The following is a 21,063-nucleotide window of genomic DNA, read 5'->3' as shown; positions in this document are numbered from 1 at the left end:
GAAGACTCCTGGGCAGAAGATTGGTGGACCCCATCAACCGATGCCCTCTGTCCCACCTCAGTCTTGGATGACTTCTGCGTCCTGGGTGAGTGATTAGTTGGCAGGATAACGAAAGTTTGGGTACAACTTGGTATTTTTTTCCTCCTTGTTTCCTTCACTACTGTTCAGCTTCCACAAAACATTTGGTGGTACCTGCCTGTCAGAAAACCACATGGGGAGGAAAGAGCTTTTTAGGTCAACAGCCCTTCTGTGGAACAGCCTGCCTCTTGATCTTAAAACAACCCCTTCCCTGACTAGGTTCAGGAAGGTCTTAAAAACCTGGCTCTTTGCACAGACCTAGCTGGTCTTTATACATTCCTAAATGAATCATTCAGTAACAGGAGACTAATTCACACCTTCTAATGGAAAATAGGGCCAAAACGCCTCCCAGCATCTGATTGCGCTTTAGAAATGTGTTCATTCATTCATTCATTCACAGTGTGGAAATATTACACTAGGGACTGGTCTGCAAGGCTTTTCTCTTCCTTGACTGTGATTGAGCTATAAGGCCCTAAATAACTTACCTGAAAGAAAGTATATAGAGGATGTTTTGTGAATACTTAGTTGACAATTAGGGAAAACAGAGTGTGACTGTATCTCTTCACCTTCATATAAATAGTGGACTTTTGGGTTACTCGGTTGTTTTCCCCCTTTTCTGCCTACTGTTTTTTTTTTTTTTTTGCCTTTTAAGGATAGAGCACTAGAGAAACCAGTTAGATTGCTGATCAGAGTAACAAAAAAAGCAGTGAAGAGGGTAGAAAAAGGAGGTGAAAAAGAGGAGAAAAGAGAAAGGAAGGCAAAACAAGTAGTGAGAGATAAAATGATTTATCAAACATGAAACATACACTTACCTGGACATTTATTCAGCTTTGTTTTTTTAAAGGAATTTAGTGATGGAGACCAGGATAATCTAGAAGAGAGAGAAGAAATAAAAGAATAAAAAAATGACTCCTACAAGAGTGAAGAGAACTCAGTGGGGAAACAAGAGGCATTGTTATTTTAATTTATTTATGTGAAATGACAAAAAAAAAATCACAATTCGCCTCCAGAGCCGTATTTCCGCCCATCTCTCCACGCACACCTAACAACAAAAAAGAAAAAGCACCAACATAAAGAAAGAAACTTCCAAGTACAAAATAGAAATTGCCAACTTGTTTGTGTAAATATTAAAACTGACAAATGTACTATAAAAGACATATAAAAATAATGAGTCCCTTCCTTTTTTAAATTAAAATAATTAAAACATTGTAATAAAATATAACACTAACTATGAACAAAAATAACAAATTCATATATCCTTCTCAACAGAAGAGGGAAAACATAAATTAGAATTTTAAATAAAAGTTAATTTATATTTTCACAATCTATACTCTACAGACATTATGTCGGAGCCAGCAGCATGTATAACTTCATAAAAAGGATAGCCTCAGTTAAGCTATAAGGGATAAATGAAAGATGCATTGGAAATGCACTAAATATTAATCCAATTCATGCTGCAGTAAAACCAACATCAAAAATGACATTGAAAGTGTGAGGGAACACAAATAACCCCCCCAAATGTTGCAGAAAAAACATATACCCCTGCTAACCCTAATACAGTGCCAAAGAGAATGATGGATCGGAGGTTTAAAATTTGCTCCCTCCTTCACTTTCACAGATATATACAATTGATGTCCAGCATCATAACACAAATATTCCATTAATATATGAGTTGGATGCCATTTTACTCGAATTAGTGCAGCTGAGGCAGTGCTGGTGAAGCCCTGGACCTCTAACCTTTGCGGAGCCCTTTTACTGAACGCCTTCCACTTCTCGCGGCCACCGCTCCACGGGTGCCGCTCGTACCTTTATCTGCGAGGGTGTGCTGTCCTCACTTTTGGGAACTGAATCTGCGCTGAACCTCGCACCTGGACACCCACCCACAGGCTGACTGCGGGACTGCGAGGACCAGCGTGCAGTGCGGCTTTGATCTGCCGCAGCTGGTCCTCTTCCCGCCTCCTCCACGCAGGATAAAATCTCTGTCTGGACTCTACCTGTTGGATGCCATTTTACTCGAATTAGTGCAGCTGAGGGAGTGCTGGTGAAGCCCTGGACCTTTAACCTTTGCGGCGCCCTTTTACTGAACGCCTTCCACTCCTCGCGGCCCCCGCTCAGCGGGAGCCGCTCGTACCTTTATCTGCGAGAGTGTGCTGTCCTCACTTTTGAGAACTGAATCTGCGCTGAACCTCGCACCTGGACACCCACCCACAGGCTGTCTGCGGGACTGCGAGGACCAGCGTGCAGTGCGGCTATGATCTGCCGCAGCGGGTCCTCTTGCCGCCTCCTCCGCGCAGGATAAAATCTCTGTCTGGACTCTACCTGTTGGATGCCATTTTACTCGAATTAGTGCAGCTGAGGGAGTGCTGGTGAAGCCCTGGACCTCTAACCTTTGCGGAGCCCTTTTACTGAACGCCTTCCACTTCTCGCGGCCCCCGCTCCGTGGGTGCCGCTTGTACCTTTATCTGCGAGGGTGTGCTGTCCTCACTTTTGGGCACTGAATCTGCGCTGAACCTCGCACCTGGACACCCACCCACAGGCTGACTACGGGACTGCGAGGACCAGCGTGCAGTGCGGCTTTGATCTGCCGCAGCTGGTCTTCTTCCCACCTCCTCCGCGCAGGATAAAATCTCTGTCTGGACTCTACCTGTTGGATACCATTTTACTCGAATTAGTGCAGCTGAGGGAGTGCTCGTGAAGCCCTGGACCTCTAACCTTTGCGGAGCCCTTTTACTGAACGCCCTCCACTTCTCGCGGCCCCCGCTCCGCGGGAGCCGCTCGTACCTTTATCTGCGAGGGTCTGCTGTCCTTACTTTTGGGAACTGAATCTGCGCTGAACCTCGCACCTGGACACCCACCCACAGGCTGACTGCGGGACTGCGAGGACCAGCGTGCAGTGCAGCTTTGATCTGCCGCAGCTGGTCTTCTTCCCACCTCCTCCGCACAGGATAAAATCTCTGCCTGGACTCTACCTGTTGGATGCCATTTTACTCGAATTAGTGCAGCTGAGGGAGTGCTGGTGAAGCGCTGGACCTCTAACCTTTGCGGAGCCCTTTTACTGAACGCCTTCCACTTCTCGCGGCCCCCGCTCCGCGGGGGCCGCTCGTACCTTTATCTGCGAGGGTGTGCTGTCCTCACTTTTGGGAACTGAATCTGCGCTGAACCTCGCACCTGGACACCCACCCACAGGCTGACTGCGGGACTGCGAGGACCAGCGTGCAGTGCGGCTTTGATCTGCCGCAGCTGGTCCTCTTCCTGCCCCCCACCCCTTATCTTGCTGCTGGTCATCCCGTGCACGCGGGACGAGCGTGGGTGCGCACCGGGCGAAGCCCGGGCCAAGGGCGGGCCCGTTTAAGCCCGTTAAAGATCGTGTGAGACCGGACCGGGCCCCCCTCTTTCTCTTCAGCATATGTTCTGGTTGTATCATATTTTCTGAATTACATAATTAGATCTGAACTGTGGTTGTATCCTGTGACTATTTACCTATAATTTCGACCCGAGAGAGCAGGAGAAAAACAGCCGCAGGCAGGGCACAGATAATAGGCCCGCTAGATAACTTTATAACTAGGGCAAATTCTGTAATTGATCAAGGGATTAGCCTTATGGAACAAAGAGTGTCTCAGGACTTAGGGGCATATTACCAAGCAATAGCGATAATTATCGCTATTGCTTGGTTAGAGACAAAAATGTACCGCTGAGCTGCGGCGATTTTTATCGCAAATGTGATAAAAAACGGCCGCAATGCATGAATATCGCTGAAAAGTCAGCGATATTCATGCATTACCGAGCTAATGCTCTTAGCCATCTTATCCACCTCCCATTGGATAACATGGCTAAGAACTTCCCAGGGCAGGTGTTAGCTTTTGGAGATATTCGCGCTTAGCGCGAATATCTCCAAAAGTTGGTGATAGGAGATAGCGATGTTAGCGACTGTTTCCAGTCGCTAACATCTTGGCACGCCCACTTTGCATGTCATTAGTGATAAATATCATTGACATGCAAAGTGGGGCCCAAGATAGTCGCTATCTCCTACTAGCTGTCGCTAACTGGTGTTAGCGACAGCTAGGTAATAGGGAGATAATTTTATCTCCGCTTTCTTGGCTTTTAAAGCCAAAAAAGCGGAGATAAACCCCCTTGATAATATGCCCCTTAGTGCTGTTGAAAACGTCATCTTTGGGCCAGTTTGCGCTGGCCCGAACTCCTGAGCACGATAAGGGAGGTGGTGTCATAGAAGTCCATGCTGATATGCATAGCATACCACAGGTTGTAGATTTGTCGGTCTCCCAACTACTATCTGATTCCCAACTAAATCTGTCCTTAGAAAGGTCTCCAGAACTGGTTTTAAACCTTACACCGGAGGAAACCAGTATTAGACAGACGAGGGAAGTAAAGGAGGGAGCAATACCCAAGAAGAAACGTGTCAACACTATTATGTCAGGGGGGAACGTTTCCAAACCAACTAAAGTTAAGAAGGTCAATGTCCCAGCAAAAAAGACAGGGGAGGGACTAACTCAATTATTTCAGGTAGGGTGAGAACAAACACATACCGGTGTAGAGAACTTAGGTTGTGTAGAGGCCCCGGATAGAATTGCTGGGGATTTAAACGATGCTGTTGTTGATCGACTTTTAATGAAAATGGGGGAGGTCTTAAGAACATATCTTGCTCCAATTGAGACTAGATTGACACACATAGAAAAACAGCTCACGGACTTAGATGCTACTAAAAGAATTGCATCAAACCCTGCAGTATCCCAGATAGGGAGCAATAAACTGAGTAATACTAAACCAGCATGCGCGTCAGCAATGAGAACCACGGCGCCAGTACCTGCTGTGAGCCTGAAAACACCAACCGCCTCAGTGAAAAAGATTTCAGATAAACCCTTGGGCCCAGCGGTACACACAAGGCGAGAGGAGAATAAACCTAATGCCCCTACACCACACCCAAATAGGGACCGGAACACGGGCATTGTAGAGGGTAGACACGCTGCCAACTTGCCTCCTGAGGCGAGTCCATTTGTGGTGGTTATGACCGGGGTCCCTGAGTTGGCAGAACGTATAGAAGAATCTAGCTAGTCATTAATGAATAAAGTCCAACATTGGCTAAACATAAATCGTCCACTACCATTACACATGTCAAGTAGGATTTTAACGGTGCGCAGGGTACCTGGGGTAGGGCACGAAAGAAAATCCACTCAGGGAGACTGCATCTTGGTCAATTTTGAGGACCCCCGTACGGTTGACCATATTTGTTCATGGAGTCCCCATCAGAATAGCGAAGGAATAGAAACTAGAAGACTTTCCTTCTTCTATCTATCAAATAGCCGTCTGGTCCAAGACTATGGAGGGAACTGGTGGAAAGTAGGACACCAGGACTGGGGCGGCGTTTGGGTAACCTGGGGAGCTAGCACTACCAGGGACCAAGTATATAGGGACAGCTGGAGGGGTGCCCCAACTGCTAACAGGTTCAGTTGCCTGGCGATGGTAGACTGACTGACACCGTTTAACAACACTATAAAAGGGCGTCGGAAGGGGCCATGTAAACGAATCAGGAAAACTAACCCAATGGCTCATCATAATATTAAAACATCACTTATGAACAGTGGCAAAGATGCTGCTACCTCACCTATTCGAAAGTGTCCAATAGTACAGGTGAGAGATGGAATGGAGGTTATAGATTGTATAAGTACTGTAGGAGATGTAGAAAGCTTATTAAATCAGTCGAGGAGCGTAAGTGAGTCAAATAGGAGTGGAGGTGACACACTGGAACCTGCCTTACGGGTAAAAGATACTGTAGACTTCAGGAAATCTGACTCAATGATGCAAAAGGTCGAACTAAGGGGTAAAATGACCCTGCTATCTTGGAACATAGCAGGTTTGTCAAGTAAAGTAAAGGATCCTACTTTCCTAACTTTCATTGATAATTTTAATGTAATTTGTCTTCAGGAATGCTGGGACCTGGATGAGCCCCATATAAATGGTTTTCGAACCTTTTTCGCTGCAGCACAGCAAACTAACAGGGGAAGGTGATCTGGAGGGCTGTGCACCTTCATATCTAATACAGCTAACCTAACTGCTACGTGCTTAACAGCCGGGGGAAATAGTTTCTACCAGGTATTTTTACTTAAGGCGGGATGTGATCAGTTTTTTATCCTTATTAGTCTGTATAATAATATTCCAAAGGCCGACCAAAAAAAGGTAATGGAAGAATTATTTAATCTTCTACACAATGGAACAGGACCAGAACTTAGGGAGAGGTGTATAATAATAATGGGTGACTTTAATTGTCACCTCTGTCCTTTTAGTAACCTACACATATGCGGAATGGTTAACCTTAAGAGCGATCCCTGTACCCACTTCGAGCATTCTACGCTCGGAAATGTATTCAATAACTTATTATTTGAGTGGGACTTGGGATTCGCAAATGAGCTCTGTAATCCTCAGGTCGATTTTAGTCCGACGTTTAATGGCCGGGGCCTATCATCTGTTATAGAATATACTCTGGTTACGGCTAGCTACTTTAGCAGTGTCTTATCGTTTAAAACAGAAGACATTGCAGTAAGTGACCACTTTCCGATTAGTTCAACTTATGATACTGGGTTGAGTAATAAACAGATCTCTAATGTGGCAGCAAACCTATACCATCATGGGATTACCCTGTCCAGAACTAACGGTTACAGAATAAAATGGAATAAGGTTAATCCCATTAACTTTTTGCAAAATCTGGTCACGGACCAACTAAAAGAATTTATGACCTGTCTTGAGGAAAATTCTGATCCAAGTTTGGTCATAGCAACTTTCCACAAGATTAGTGAACAGATCAGCAGTAAGTTAATAGGCACCATACGGGAAGGGGAGAGACACATGTTAGAGGGCTGGTTTAATTCTGAGTGTAGCAAAGCCCACTCCTCATTATTGCAAGCCCTAAAAAGAGTGCCCAAAAATATGTCAGAAGTTAGGTCCACTAGGGCATTTTATAAAACTGCCTTAAAAAGGCAGAACAATGAATTAAAGGTGGCCGCCTGGGAAGCTTTATATAAGGCATGTTTCCTGAAAGATAATATTGCCTTTTGGCAAGCGGTCAATGCCCCCTTTTTTATTAAAAGGAAAACGGATCGAGTAGAGGTTGCCATAGACGAGACTGTCTGGGTTAATCACTTCACTGAACTATGTAAGGAAGATGTGTTAGTCAGAGTAGAGAGCCTATGCTATCTGTTACCTACGGAACCAGCCGCCTTGGACCCCTTCCCTCTGGAGATAGCCTTTTCCCTAACAGAAGTGGAACTGGCAATTGCTGAAAGCTCAAACAATAAGGCTCCTGGCCCGGATGGGGTCCCAATAAATATATTTAAGGATAATAGTACCTTATGGGCCCCGCTCCTGACAAATGTGCTTAATACCTGTAATAATATAGGATTTCCATCAACTTGGCAGGAAGCAGTGGTAGTGCCAATATTTAAAAAAGGTGATCGAAATCACCCAAATGCTACAGGCCCATTTCCTTACTTGACTCTTTGATGAAAGTGGCAGGCACAATTATCTTAAATAGATTACAAACATGGGCGGAGGAAGAGGGTGCTCTTTCCAAATTTCAGAATGGGTTCAAGGCAGGTATAGGCACGGTTGAACAAAGTTTAAATCTGGCGATGCTAGTAGGAAAATACATGGTGGCAAAAAAGGGGAATTTTTTCATGACATTTGTAGACCTTAGTTCCGCTTTTGACTGTTTAAGTCATGAAGTTTTATGGGGCACTTTAGCTGACCTTGGCATTGATCACAATATTTTAAACTTTCTTAAAGAATTGTATAGAGGGGCAGGGGCCAAGGTACGTTTCGGTAAGAGAGGCGAATGCACAACTAAATTTCCAATAAAGAAAGGTGTTCGCCAGGGCTGCATTCTGGCACCCTTTCTTTTTGTATATTAATAATGTGGCTGATCATCTAACAAATTTAGAGGTAGATTCCCCCCAAATTGATGGTGCTGCAGTACCAATTTTATTATACGCAGATGATGCGGTTATAATGGCGAGAAAACAAGTTGGTCTACAGAAAGCATTAACCAGCTTCTCAGATTACATGGGATCTAGGGGATTAAAGATCAACATTGGGAAAACCTTTACCATGTGCTGCTCATCTAAAAAAATGGTATCATGCAACACCTTTTTAGAACGGTCAAAGATAGGTTTAACTAGCACCTTCTCATACCTGGGAATTGTTTTTAACAATAGAGGTACCTGGAGTACTGCGATTACTACTAGGAATCTAGCCTTTACTTGTGCTATTGGCGCAGTCAGACAGTTCGCCAACAAGCTTGGGGGAAGGCCTGTACGCATTCTGCAGGATATTTATAAAGCTAAATGTATATCAACTGCAGTATACGGGGCAGGTATCTGGGGGATTTCAGACTGCCAGGCGATTCAAACAAGTGAAAACGCTTTCCTGCTCTATCTGTTAGCTGTCCCCAAATCCACCCCCACTTATGTCTGCCATAGGGAACTCGCGATGGTCTATATTTCAGATGTAATTAGGACTAGTCCAATTCTGCTCTGGCACAAGATATGGACTTCACTTGCTACAGAGTTCAACAGGTCCATCCTGCAGGACTGTATCAAACATGAGGGCTCAAAAAATATACAGTGGCTTTGTTATGTTAAGAATTTCCTAACAGACCTAGGACATCCAGAATTCTTTAGTACACCGTCTTCATTGTCCTCGATCTCCAGAAAAACATTGAAGGAACACTGTTTAGCGTTCTTAGACGACCAACGCTGGAATGTAGAGGGGAAGAAGGTTTCTGTACTTCAACATCAGTTTTTAATTCAGGGCCCTGGTATACAGCTTTATTTGTCCCCTGATCAGTCCAGTTATACTAGGATGTTACTAGCACGACTGAGAACCGGCAGCTTTTTTAGGCTGGTTACTTTTCCAGCCATTAACGACTGGTCAAATACCTTAATTAACTGCCCATGCGATGACACTTCCCCACAATCCTTAATACATTGTATGTTATCCAGTAAATATTATATTTGGAGAAGGAAAAGGTATTTGTTGCCATTGCTGAAAATTTGGGGTGTAAGACAGTGTAGAGCAGCCTTCTTTAAAATCCAACAATTACAAGATGAAATGACAATAAGTACGGTATCTCTGTTCCTAAAATCTACCATTAGATATATAGCGACCATGCGTTAGTCACATGTTTTTAACTGAATTGACTTCATCTGAAGTTATTGTATTTAAAGTGAATTGATGTGAGATGTCGTTGCATCTATTGTATTTTCTTAGATTTTCCGAGAATATGTATGGAAAGTGTTTTTCTTTTTATTATTATGTTTAAATTATTTTATGCTTGTATTGTTATGTGCTTTTATGGTTCTCTATATTGAAACCGAATAAAGCTATCTTTTGACTTTGACTTTGAGTTGCTTCCAAAATGCGACATATAATGAATTTCTAACAATAAAATATTAAACTAACAATTACAACTTTCAAAACATAATTATAGACTTTGAACAAGCAATGATATCCTCTATTTTGAAGATATGCCTGCAACTGCCATAAAACGGTGCAATTACCCTTTTAAACTAATTATATGGAGGGCCCTAGAGAAATCAATACTATGAATAGATTTTGCCACAGACCCCATATTTGCTCATGGAACTGATAAGTTAATAGCCTTAACCAATGTCCTTGTCATAAAGATTGCAAAACAATGTCATGTTCATTGAATCCACAGAATACTCAAACTACTCAAACTACCGGAAAAGAAGCAACAACTGTCTCCACTATTTGACTAGATTTAAAACACCTGTACCAATCAGGACACAAGAGGCAACCCATGTTTTAAATTCCATGGTTGAATGCACATGACAGAACACTATAACAACAAACAAAAACCAACAACACAGTGGAATTGTAAACTACTCTTTCCTAGGAAAAATGAGAAGAAGTTGCACTATTCTACAAATCCTTTGAAATATGAAAAAAGATCAAAACACCCAGAAGGGAGAGCTATAGAACAAATTCTACTCAAATTAAACAAAAATATCCTAAAATACATAAAATGCTAGCAAACGAAGCAATTCTATTCGCTAAAAATCAAGTCCTATCATACATTGAAGCAATAGACAGATCACTACTCTAAAAGACCCATAAACAATATACCTCAAAATAACAATTAACATTAAACCAATATCTCAAAAGTAGCATCTAAAAACTGTAATAAAAAAATATTTTTATAAAACTGAAAAAAAATTTAGGTTTGAAAAAATAAATTCAGAATGATAAAAAATGTAACTTATTAAAAAACGCATTACAAAAGACACCCCCTCAAATATTCTCAACAATATCAATAAATCACAACCTCAAAGATTCTCGTAATACATACACATAACATAAAAATCACAAAATCACTAATCATAGTCCCACCCTACAACTAAATAATAAAAATTGCACTTACAACTTTGTACCAGTAATCCTCCATCCATAATAGAAGTCAAAATAATAGTCCACCAAAAAGTAGAATAAATTATATACCAAAGAAATTAAAAAATACATTAGGAAAATTGAAATATCCATTCAATCACACCCTTTCAAATTGATTGCCACCCAGCTAAACCTGACAAGCATTTAAAAAAATGGATAAAGGATTCTGGAATCCTGCATAATACAAGAGAAATTAAACTAAATAATTGGTAAATAACCCCAACTAATTCCCCCCCCCAAAAAAAACACACACTATTTAAAAAAAAGATTTCCATGATGATAACAAATTACAAAGAAAAAGCAAACACAGAAACCTGTCTTCCCATTGCACACAACTCATACACAGCCATAAAACACAACTAACAACACTTAGAATAATGAAATTATAACATGCAAACCTAAACAACTTGTAAATCTCAACACTTTACAATTAGGCCGACTCGATGCACATTACAATTACTATGACAAAGTAATATACTAATTAATTCAAATTGAAAAACTATACTAACCTAGACCACAACTAAATTAAGTAGCATACTACCACCTCATACATCTAAGTACCTTATAATTTGAACTATAAAAAACCATACAGGAAAAATCTTTCTAATAACAGACCATGTATCACATCATAATAAAATATATTATAAATTATCTAAATAAAAGCACAATTACACATCCAAAGATATAATAACATATTTTTAAAATGCATGAATTACTAAATTAATTGTCAAAATGAATATACCAAAATTTTATAATATGCAAATTAAAATAAATAGAAATGTACAGTGTTTTACAAATGCGAAATTCATTCGAAAAAACATCTATGGCCCTTATTATGATGTCATGCAGAAAGCCATCTAACAGCTCGTCAGAGGTTTTTTGCCCAACATCATGGATTTCCATCTGACTACCTATAATGATACTGGTGGTCGGAGGGAAATCCGCTGGCAAATTCCACTCCCCTTCCGATGGGCTGACAGATCCAGTCGGTGCTGCAGGCAAAATTGAAATCCCAAAATGACAGAGGAGCCTACCTCTGGTCCACCTTTGGGTTTACGATGTTTCTTTCTGCCTGCCCTTTCATAGCAGTCGCCCGCCATGAAAAGGCAGGTGGGAAGTGACTTTGGGGGCCCCTATCAGGACCCCCTTCCTCCCCTGGCCCTCCGATTCCAAGAATGAATCATAAACCAACAAAACATTTATAACATTTTAACTACATTTTAGGATAAAAAATTAAGTAAAATGTAGAGAAATGTCAACACTTCTCACCAACCCTACAAACATTACAACTTACATCTAAAACATTATCAAAAACACATTTAAAATTGAATCCACAATTTGTGATAGATAGATAGATATTTTAAATGTAAACTTCCCTAAAATTAACCTGTTTTAAAAAAAGAATTTTTTTTTATTCACAATTGAAAAATACAAATTGAAATAGATATTAATTAAAAAACTACAAATATAGAGGGGCGTGGCTAGCCAGCCATCATGGCGGACGCGCTTGTGTAGAGCTCTGCACTACTACGGCCCCTGATTATCCTGCCGGAGGTGTTCCCCGGGCCCGTGCTGTCGGGGACCGGTGCGGGGAAGTGGCGAGTAGCCTCTGGAGCCCAGCAGACTCGGGCCGGGACCGCAAGACAGCGGGCGGCCGGCGGCCGATGGTGACAGGGCCTGTGGCGTAGTGGCGCACGGGGTACCGGCGGCTGGTGTGCGGTGGCCGCGAGAGGCTGGACACTGTGCTGAAGCCTGAGCTAGCCTGAGGTGAGGGGGCGTCAGCGCTGCGGCCGTGGAGACAGACGGAGCGGCAGCCTGCGACGGCCGGCGAGGTTCTCCGGGCGGCCTTGTGGCTGTGAGACGGAGCTGGTGCCACCATTTGCTGTCTGGAGCTGTGCGGGCCTTCATCGCACACATCCACTGCGGGAGGGCCGACCCTGGAGATTGCCCGGTAAGGAGCGAGTACCGGGGACAGAGAGGTGCCCTGCAAGAAGCCATGATCAAGGGGACCAAACGGCGCCCTACAAGAACTTTGCGGCCTACAGGTCCCCTGCGGGGCCTTCACCGAGCGCGGAACGGGCAGAGGAGGCGGCCCGAGGGGCCCGACGTGCTGCGCTGCTTCCGGGCTGAGGGAGCGGGGGGAGACCGGCCCCTGGGGACTGGCCCGGCGCAGGCAGCGTTGGATTCAGGTAGAGGTGGAGGAGAGGACTGAGGAGCGGGCCCGTAGGTGACTGTGAGTGCCGAGCTAGCTGGGGCTGGGCACGAACACTCGGACGGACTGCGTGCCTGACGACCGGCGCGGTGGGCCCCGGGCGCCATTTTGGAGAGGACGTTGGCGCCATTCCTGCAGCCGTCGCTACCAAGGCGGCCATTAATGGATGCACGCTGGACGGCACGCCTGAGGACAGCGCCCGAGGACGGGGCTACCGGAGGTGAGCCAGGAGGGCCCGGCTGAGGCAGCAGGCGGCAGGCATAGGCAAGCCAGGGCTGCGGTGGCCATTGTGGTTGGCACGGGAGGGGGCCCGCCGCCGACCCCCTGAAGACAGTGTGCTGAGACCTAGGGTGGTAGCCAGGCGAACTGTGTTGCCCCCGTGCTGGTGCCCACTGAGGTGAGAAGCGAGAGGGAACATCGGCGGTGAATACCCGGGGGGCTTGCATCGACGGGGGGACTTCGCCCACTGGAGGCGCCCGGAGGAGGGAGCTTGGCCGCGGGAGGGCCGGACGGGTACCCCCCACTGAACTGTGGTGCGTTGATTGGCCTGGCGCTGCGGGCATGTGAGCGGTGTGTGCGGACTGTTACGCGCTGAACCCGCCCTGTGCTGCCAATCGGCTTGAACCAGAGGATCCCTTAGCGGGGGCGAGAAGCGAGGAACCGGTGAGGCGCACATCCCACGGAGGTTCTTGTGGGGGCAGAGCGCCCGGTGATGGAAGGCCGTGGGCTGGAGTGAATGCCTTCCGCGCAACAGCTTGCGATGGGCAAACTACAAGATCGGTCCCAGCAGCTGCAGCAGGATGCGGCAGGCCTGGGCTCGGCACATGGATCCCATGGCGGGGGACAGGGGCAGGCGATGGCCCTGGAGGCCAAGATGGACTCGGTGCTGGCGGCGGTGGAGCGCATAGGTAAAACGCTGGAGCAGACGAAGACCTCCCTCGAGGCCCGCATAGACATGGTGACGTCAGACGTCACACTGCTCCACGTTGATCATCGAAAGTTGGCGGAGTCGGTAGTTGAGCAGCGCCATTCGTTCCAGGAGCTACAGCCGGTGGTGCAGCAACACACTGCGGCACTCCAAGATGTTCTTGACAGGGTCCAGGTGCTGGAGGACAGCATGGAGGATGCGGAAGGGCGCTCTCGGCGCTACAACGTCCGCGTGGTTGGACTGCCGGAAGGGGAAGAGGGGAACGACCCGGAGCGCTACACGGAATCCTGGCTGAGAACTCTCCTGCCTCCGGAGGTGTTGTCCCCCCATTTTGTCGTGGAACAGGCCCACAGGGTACCAGCGCAGAAGCCTCGACCAGGAGCCCGACCTCGCCCGTTCCTCTTCAAGCTGCTCAACTATCGGGACATGGATGTGGTGTTGCGGGAAACCAGGAAATTGGACAACCTGACGGTGGGGAACAGCCGGGTGATGTTCTTCCCTGATTACACGGCAACGGTGCAGCGACGGAGAAGCACGTACCTAGAGGTTAAGAAACACCTATGGGAGTTGGGCTTGTCGTACTCCTTGCTGTTCCCGTCTCGGCTCCAAGTGATCACAAAGGAAGGGGCTTGCTTCTTTGATGCAGCGTCAGATGTATGGGACTGGTTGGAGGACTCGGGGCAGTGGAAGGGTACCCGACCTGATGCTGCGGAGGGAGGGGGTGAATGGCACCAGCGAAGGTCAAGGAAGCGCAGGAGGAGGGGAGCCAAGCGCGCCCGAGCGCTGGCCCAGCGGCACCCAGCCCGGAGAACATGCGGCGTGAGAGGCAAGAAGCACTCGAAGCGGTTGTCAACTTGGGAACACCGCAGGGGGTTGGGCCGGCCGCCCTCACAGACACGCAGCGAACCTGCCACAAGCAACCCGTCATCCCCACTAACTGTGAACTCTGACGATGTGCTTATGCCTGTAGTAACTCCACAAACTGCTGATCTCTTTATGTAATGTATGTTGCAGCGTACACACTAGGGAATATGCCTGGGGGATAGCGCCAGACAGGATGGCACTGACCATTTCCCTACTGCACAGGGTGCTGCGATAGATAGCGTTTATTACACACACACTGTCCACGCTGCGTGGCGCTACCTGATGGCGGGACAACTTACAGACCGCGCCTGGTGGGCGCTATGCGACTTCCTCCCTGGCAGGCTCCTAGTAGGCGTCTCGCGCTGGCCCGCACGGCAGTGGGCTCTAGACACTGGCATCACCTACCGCGCAGTCAGGACCATCCTGCTAAGGAGGCTGATCAATGACTATTCGGCAGCACACACACCCAGACAGCGACCACGCTGAGTTAAGCTGACACTTGTGAGGTGGATCTAGTTACAGTTTGGACGTATGGCCCGGTTGGGACGCGCCCTTCATGTTCCGTTGTTTGTATTAGTTCACAGGTTTTTAATGCGGCGCACTGACCTCCCCCTTCTCGCTTACACCCGAGAGGCCCCTCTTGCGGCGCTCCCCTGCCCCCGCGCACGAACGCACCAGATCCATGACGCACACTAATATAGTAACATGGAATATTAGAGGTATGCACACCCCGTCTCGTCGTTACGCAGTATTCTCCTACCTCCAACGACATGGGGTAGGCATTGCCCTACTCCAGGAGACGCACATGACCTTGGTCGAACTGGACAAACTGCGCAGGCGCTGGAGGGGACAGTTATTCGGGACCACCTTCTCTTCCCACGCGCGCGGTACACTAATTTGGGTACGGGCGGGTGTCCCTTTCCAATGTACGGAAACGTTGGTAGATCCTGCATGGCAGGTATACTCTGGCGCGGGGGCCGTTGAATGGGCAGGAACTCTTGCTGGGCTCTCTCTATGCACCAAATACAGACCAGCCTGCTTACCTAGAGAGCCTCAATCACATACTGCACCCATACACTGGGCTCCCCTGTCTAGGTGGTGGGGATTTCAACATGGTGCTAGACCCCCACCTGGATCGGTCCTTCCCCCCACTTAGAGCCACAACAGTAGCATCCACGGCGCATGCGTTCAGGGATTGGCTCACGCACTGGGGGGTGTGTGACCTGTGGCGAGTGCAACATCCAGCTGACAGAATCTATTCCTTCTATTCCCCAGTTCACGATTTACACGTCCGCTTAGATCATATAATAGGCACCCAGTCATTGCTCCCACTCCTGGCGCGGTCGGACTACCTTGGGCGGACACTTTCTGATCACAACCCCCTGAGGCTCGAGATCAGTTGGGAGGCAGACAGGCCTCCTGTACACACGTGGAGGCTGCAGCCTGCTGCACTCAAAGATGCCGAATTTAGGTCCTCGCTAGGCACAGCGATCCTAGCCTACTTTGAGGCCAATGCAGGAATGGCGAGCAACACACTGGTGGAGTGGGAGGCACACAAGGCAGCCATACGGGGACACTGCAAGGGGGCCACGTGGAGCATACACAAAACTTTGGAGGCTTCCCCGACAGGGCTAGAACTGGAAATTCTCCGTTATGAACGGGAGGGAGAGGGGATGGGGAGCACGCTAACACACTAATTGCCTTGCGAGATAACCATGCTACACTCATGGAACAATTGCGATGCCACAACTACGCGGCACATACGGCCAGAACGCATGCTCGAGCAGACAGAGCGGGCCGGCTGCTCGCCTGGCTGTTACAAAGGGAAGGGCGGGGAACCCCCATAGGAGCACTGCAGACGACAATTACACTGACCATTAGAGACAACTCTACAGATCTCGCGGCACAGGCACACGGCAAGCGTTAGATGCGTTCCTAGATGCAGTTACCCTGCCTGTGGTTTCTGAGGAGCATGGAGGTGCATTGAACGCCCCGCTCACAATAGAAGAGGTGGGAGATGCAATCAGGGACATGGCGGCTGGGAAGACACCTGGGCCCGATGGCCTGCCCGCCGAATACTACAAGGCACACCGAGGCATACTGGCTCCCTTTCTCCTTCAGCTGTACAACGCCGCCATCGATGACGGCTCGTTCCCCCCATCCTTACGGGAGGCGTTCCTGGTCTCCCTCCCCAAACCAAGCAGAGACCCTACGGCTCTGGGCTCATACAGGCCACTAGCAATGCTCAACACGGACTATAAAATCTTTGTGAAAATCCTCGTGGAGCGTCTTGCGGCTGTGGTACCCCACCTAGTACACCCTGAACAGAATGGGTTTGTGCCGGCACGATCCACGTCCTTGAACATTAGGAGGTTCTTCAGGGTGGCGGCTGGAGCGGCAGCGGAGTGGCCTAGGGCGGGATGCCTGATTATAGACCTGGAAAAGGCCTTTGATTGTCTGGAGTGGGGGTACTTAGCAGCGGTGCTCTCGCGATACGACCTGGGTGAGGGGTTCCTGCAAATGGTACAGCTTCTATACACAAACCCCGTGGTCAGGGTACGGCTAGGCCCATACATTTCTGAGTCAGTGGCGGTGGGCCAGGGCACCCGCCAGGGTTGCCCCTTGTCCCCGTTATTGTTCGCGTTGGCTGTGGAACCACTGGCAACGGCCATGCGGCAGACGCTGGGGGCGGGCATACCCCTGGGGGACACGACTCATCAGGTCTGGCTCTACGCGGACGACCTGCTGGTGTTCGTCCGGGATGTGGCGTGCATTCCGGAGCGCCTGTCACAGTTGCTGGAACAATTTGCAGTTGTTTCGGGGCTCCGGTTGAATGCAAGCAAATCCGGCCACCATGCATCCAACGCGGCCGTCGAAGACCCGGGGTACTGCCTGGGTGGCACAAGGGTCCAATGGCAAGCTAACACCTTCAAGTACCTGGGCATTCAAATCTACCGACAGCCAGAAGATCTCCTGGATGGCAATTTGGGCAAGGCGGTGACGGCCCTCAGGTCCCAGATACGTTTCTGGAACTCTCTTCCATTGACCACAACAGGTCGTGTGGCCCTCACCAAAATGATCATGCTTCCCCGACTCCTGTACTACTTTGTTAATCTGTCTCTATATGTGCCGCCTTCATTCTTCTCGCCATTGCATGCGATGCTGCGGGACTTTATCTGGGCTGGGTCCTGCATAGACTGGCGCTTGCAAAGCGGTATCTACTGACAGACGGTGGAGGGCTGGCCGCCCCATGCTTCGAGCACTATTACCTAGCCGCGCAGCTGCAATGGATTGCTCGCTGGTTGGCGGATAAGGGCAGAGAGGATACCGCCACGGCGGAGCCCCCGTACTCCCTGAAAAGGGTCACTAAGCTCTTTCATCCCTTGGAGGCTCCCGCGAGGCCCGCTCCGCTGCTGCTATCGCAGGGCCTTATTCCTCACCCGACTGGTTCATTCATATGCGCTCGCGGTGCCTCTGGAGGCTTTCATGGGTGGAGACGGAGTCCTCGTGCGGCCAATGCTGGAGCGCTGGAAGGAGGTGGATATCCAGACAATGGGTGACCTCTTCAGAGACGGGGCACTGGTGGCGTATGAGACACTGGTTACTGAGGATTGTCTCCCACCCGGGGGGTTCCTCCTGCACCAAGCCATAGTGGCTAAAATGACGGCCCGATGGGGGGACGTATCTTCAGAACCCACACAGCATTTAACAATGCAATACCTGCACGTCATGGGGAAGGGCAGGCACCTGATACGCTGGTTTGCGGGGTCATTGAGGGTGCATACAGCGGTCAGCCTGGTTCCGTCATGGGGTAAATGGGAGCATGACCTGGGCAGGCAGTTGTCTGATAAGGAATGGGACAGGGTCCTTCGGAGTCCGGTGCGAATCCCCAGAAACCTGCGCTTCCGCCAGATACAACTTTATGTTGTTCACAGGGCCTACCTCACGCCAGCGCTCATTAACAGATACTTCCAGCGCGCAGATGCGTCCTGTCCCAGATGCGACGAGCTGGATGCGGGGGTCCTCCACATGCTGTGGAGTTGCCCCAGGTTGGGCTCCTACTGGAGTGTGATCGGTGAGCGGCTGAGCGACTGTACTGAATGCATTATACCCCTGGATTGGATGGAGTATATTCTACATTTATTTAGAAGGCCGACTAAGGATAAAGTGACGTCTAGATTCCTGGACCTAGGGTTGGTGGTGGCTACTCGCCTGCTAACGAGGCACTGGAAGGCACGCGACCCGCCACATGTACATGCCTGGACCTCCTCCTTTCTGGCGTGGGCCAGAGCGGAGTGGACGGCCTTGCACAGAGAGGAAACAGTGGGGCTCCGTCTGACACCAATGACTGACAGTTGGGAAGTCATGCTTAGAGCCTTGCGGCAGGCAGGCGAGACTGGGGACACAGGAGGGGATGGACCCTAATTAGTGCCCGTAGAGGGCGGGGTGTGCAAAGTGGCGTGTTTCTACCTAGTAGTTCTACAGACCATCGTCACTCTACATCAGAGGTACGCAGGTCCAAGGAGTGGACCTAGCAATATCCAGGGGGGGGGCGCTGTGCACGTGGGGGGGTGGAGCTGGGGGTGGGGAGAGATAGGAATGGAACTGTATGCTATCTTTATCAGTGCTTATGCCGCTTCTGTTCATTACATGCTTACTTTCCTTTATTGTTGATTTGTAGTTCTTGTATAAGTGTCAAAGTTGTGCGTAACACTGGTGTAGAGAAGATCCACCCTGTATATTTTGGTAACATGCATCCGCTTGGCGTGTCGGCGGTCACAGACTTATCTCGTGGCAGATGCCCGGCAACCTCTGATTTGTCAACAGTACGCGGGAGAATCCTCTCCCACTCCAAACAGAGACTTGAATGCCTACATGGGAGGTTTATGGACTCTTGAACGATGCCTGGCATACCTGCTTACTGTTTGCTTATAGTTGACCCGTCTAATAGAATGTGTTGTCTTTATACGAAAATGCCAATAAACAGATTTGACAAAAAAAAAAAAATTAAAATATAAAGAGACAAACATTTTTAAGTCACTTCCCATGCTACTTCCTTACCCACTCAAAAACGTGTTACTAAAACTTGAGCAAAAAAAATCTAAAATTTGCTATACAAAATGTTTATCAAAAATGAACAATAACACTAAGCAAATACAATATTAAATACAACAATATTTTAAACCTCGATCTATTTAATAATGATATTAAATGCAAAAGTGAATCAATTATTTTCTTATCTTTGAGATGGTGTCTTGACTGTGATAATGTTATCGCCTGTCTTGATGATATGCCCCTAAGTCACTCAAAGATTCTGTCCCACATCCCTATATGTAAATGATGAAGCTAGAGGCCGTATTGTTTCTTTTATGAGAGTAGCACTTTATCAACAAACATTTTCATTTCACAGATTGAAACCAACAGTGACCCGACTCCTTCAAAACAACCAAATGACCCAGGAGGTGCAGAGAATGAGGTTTCTCTCTATGACACTGTGAAGGATACTTTACAAGTAGGACATTTTCATTTTAAAATGAGGTGTTGTTACCTGCATTGTAAATGGAGGGCAAACATAAAAAGATCTGTGATTTAACTGAAGTGTACATTGAGGCAGCTGTTAAAAATTATATCTCAGTATTTTGTTCTGCAAAACTGCCCTAACCTTACACCAAATCATCAAAGCGAACTGTGATCAGCACAGTATCTTGAGAAAGGACAAATATGTGTTTTTCATGTCTTTAAACTTTGCACTGGTGATGCTTAACTATGTGATTCACTCACTCCAGCGCCTTTAACTGATCCAGGCCATTTTCTATGTATTCCAGGCTTCTGCAACTTTAATGTTGTGCTGCTGCTGAATTTCATTCAATCACTGTAGGGCCTGAAACTTACTTAAACTTACTTTTGCTCTCAACAAATTACACTTTCAAAAAAGCAAAAGTTTGGAACAATCAAGTGTCTCAATTGAACGCTAGCTTCACCTACTGAAAGTAATTTTGCATCCATGGTTCTAGAGTTTCTTCTTCTGTTGTACAGCACTGACTGCCATTTCTATTTAGTAACCCAACTCTTTTTGACCTCCTGGCTGGCTTCTTCCAATTGAATACAAATACCTCAGTCCATAATGTTGTATTAAGTAGATCTCTGGCTAATTTGACCCGTTCTGTTCATCTTTTCCTACTTTATCACTCTATATTTCTATTCTCCTAAATTTTCACCCCTATATTTTGCTATTAATCTCTACAAATGTATTTGAAAGTATAACTGAAATATATTTCACAGGACAATTGTAGTCTGATGTTAGAACTGGGGGTCACCATTTCCGACACTGTAGCTTGGCGCGAGGCAGGAAGGCACCCGCAGGCAATGTGTAAAGCAGTGGTGCAGCACACACTCACTCTGACTCAAGAAGGCACACACAATAACTTGACACCACACCAGGTTGCTGTTTAACTCAAGACTCTATCTAGTTTTCTTAGTTCAGGCACTTAACATTTCTCATATA

The 21,063-nt window shown here is 47.4% G+C and overlaps 1 protein-coding gene across 3 annotated transcripts in view; it reads left to right on the top strand.

The window, feature by feature from the left end:
* LOC144797569 (SLAM family member 9-like) overlaps positions 1–21,063 on the top strand; it is a 782,823-nt gene that overhangs the window by 703,701 nt on the left and 58,059 nt on the right. For 2 of the 3 annotated variants that reach the window (XM_078668219.1, XM_078668218.1), the window contains one exon: positions 19,969–20,070. The exons of the other annotated variant lie outside the window; for it this stretch is intronic. In XM_078668219.1, the coding sequence (XP_078524345.1) occupies positions 19,969–20,070 (102 nt within the window). The remainder of the gene's footprint in view (positions 1–19,968; positions 20,071–21,063) is intronic. 3 annotated transcript variants of the gene reach the window in all.

This window comes from Lissotriton helveticus, chromosome 12 (assembly GCF_964261635.1).
Source record: "Lissotriton helveticus chromosome 12, aLisHel1.1, whole genome shotgun sequence".
Lineage (NCBI taxonomy): Eukaryota > Metazoa > Chordata > Amphibia > Caudata > Salamandridae > Lissotriton > Lissotriton helveticus.
This window is presented reverse-complemented; position numbering and strand designations above follow the sequence as displayed.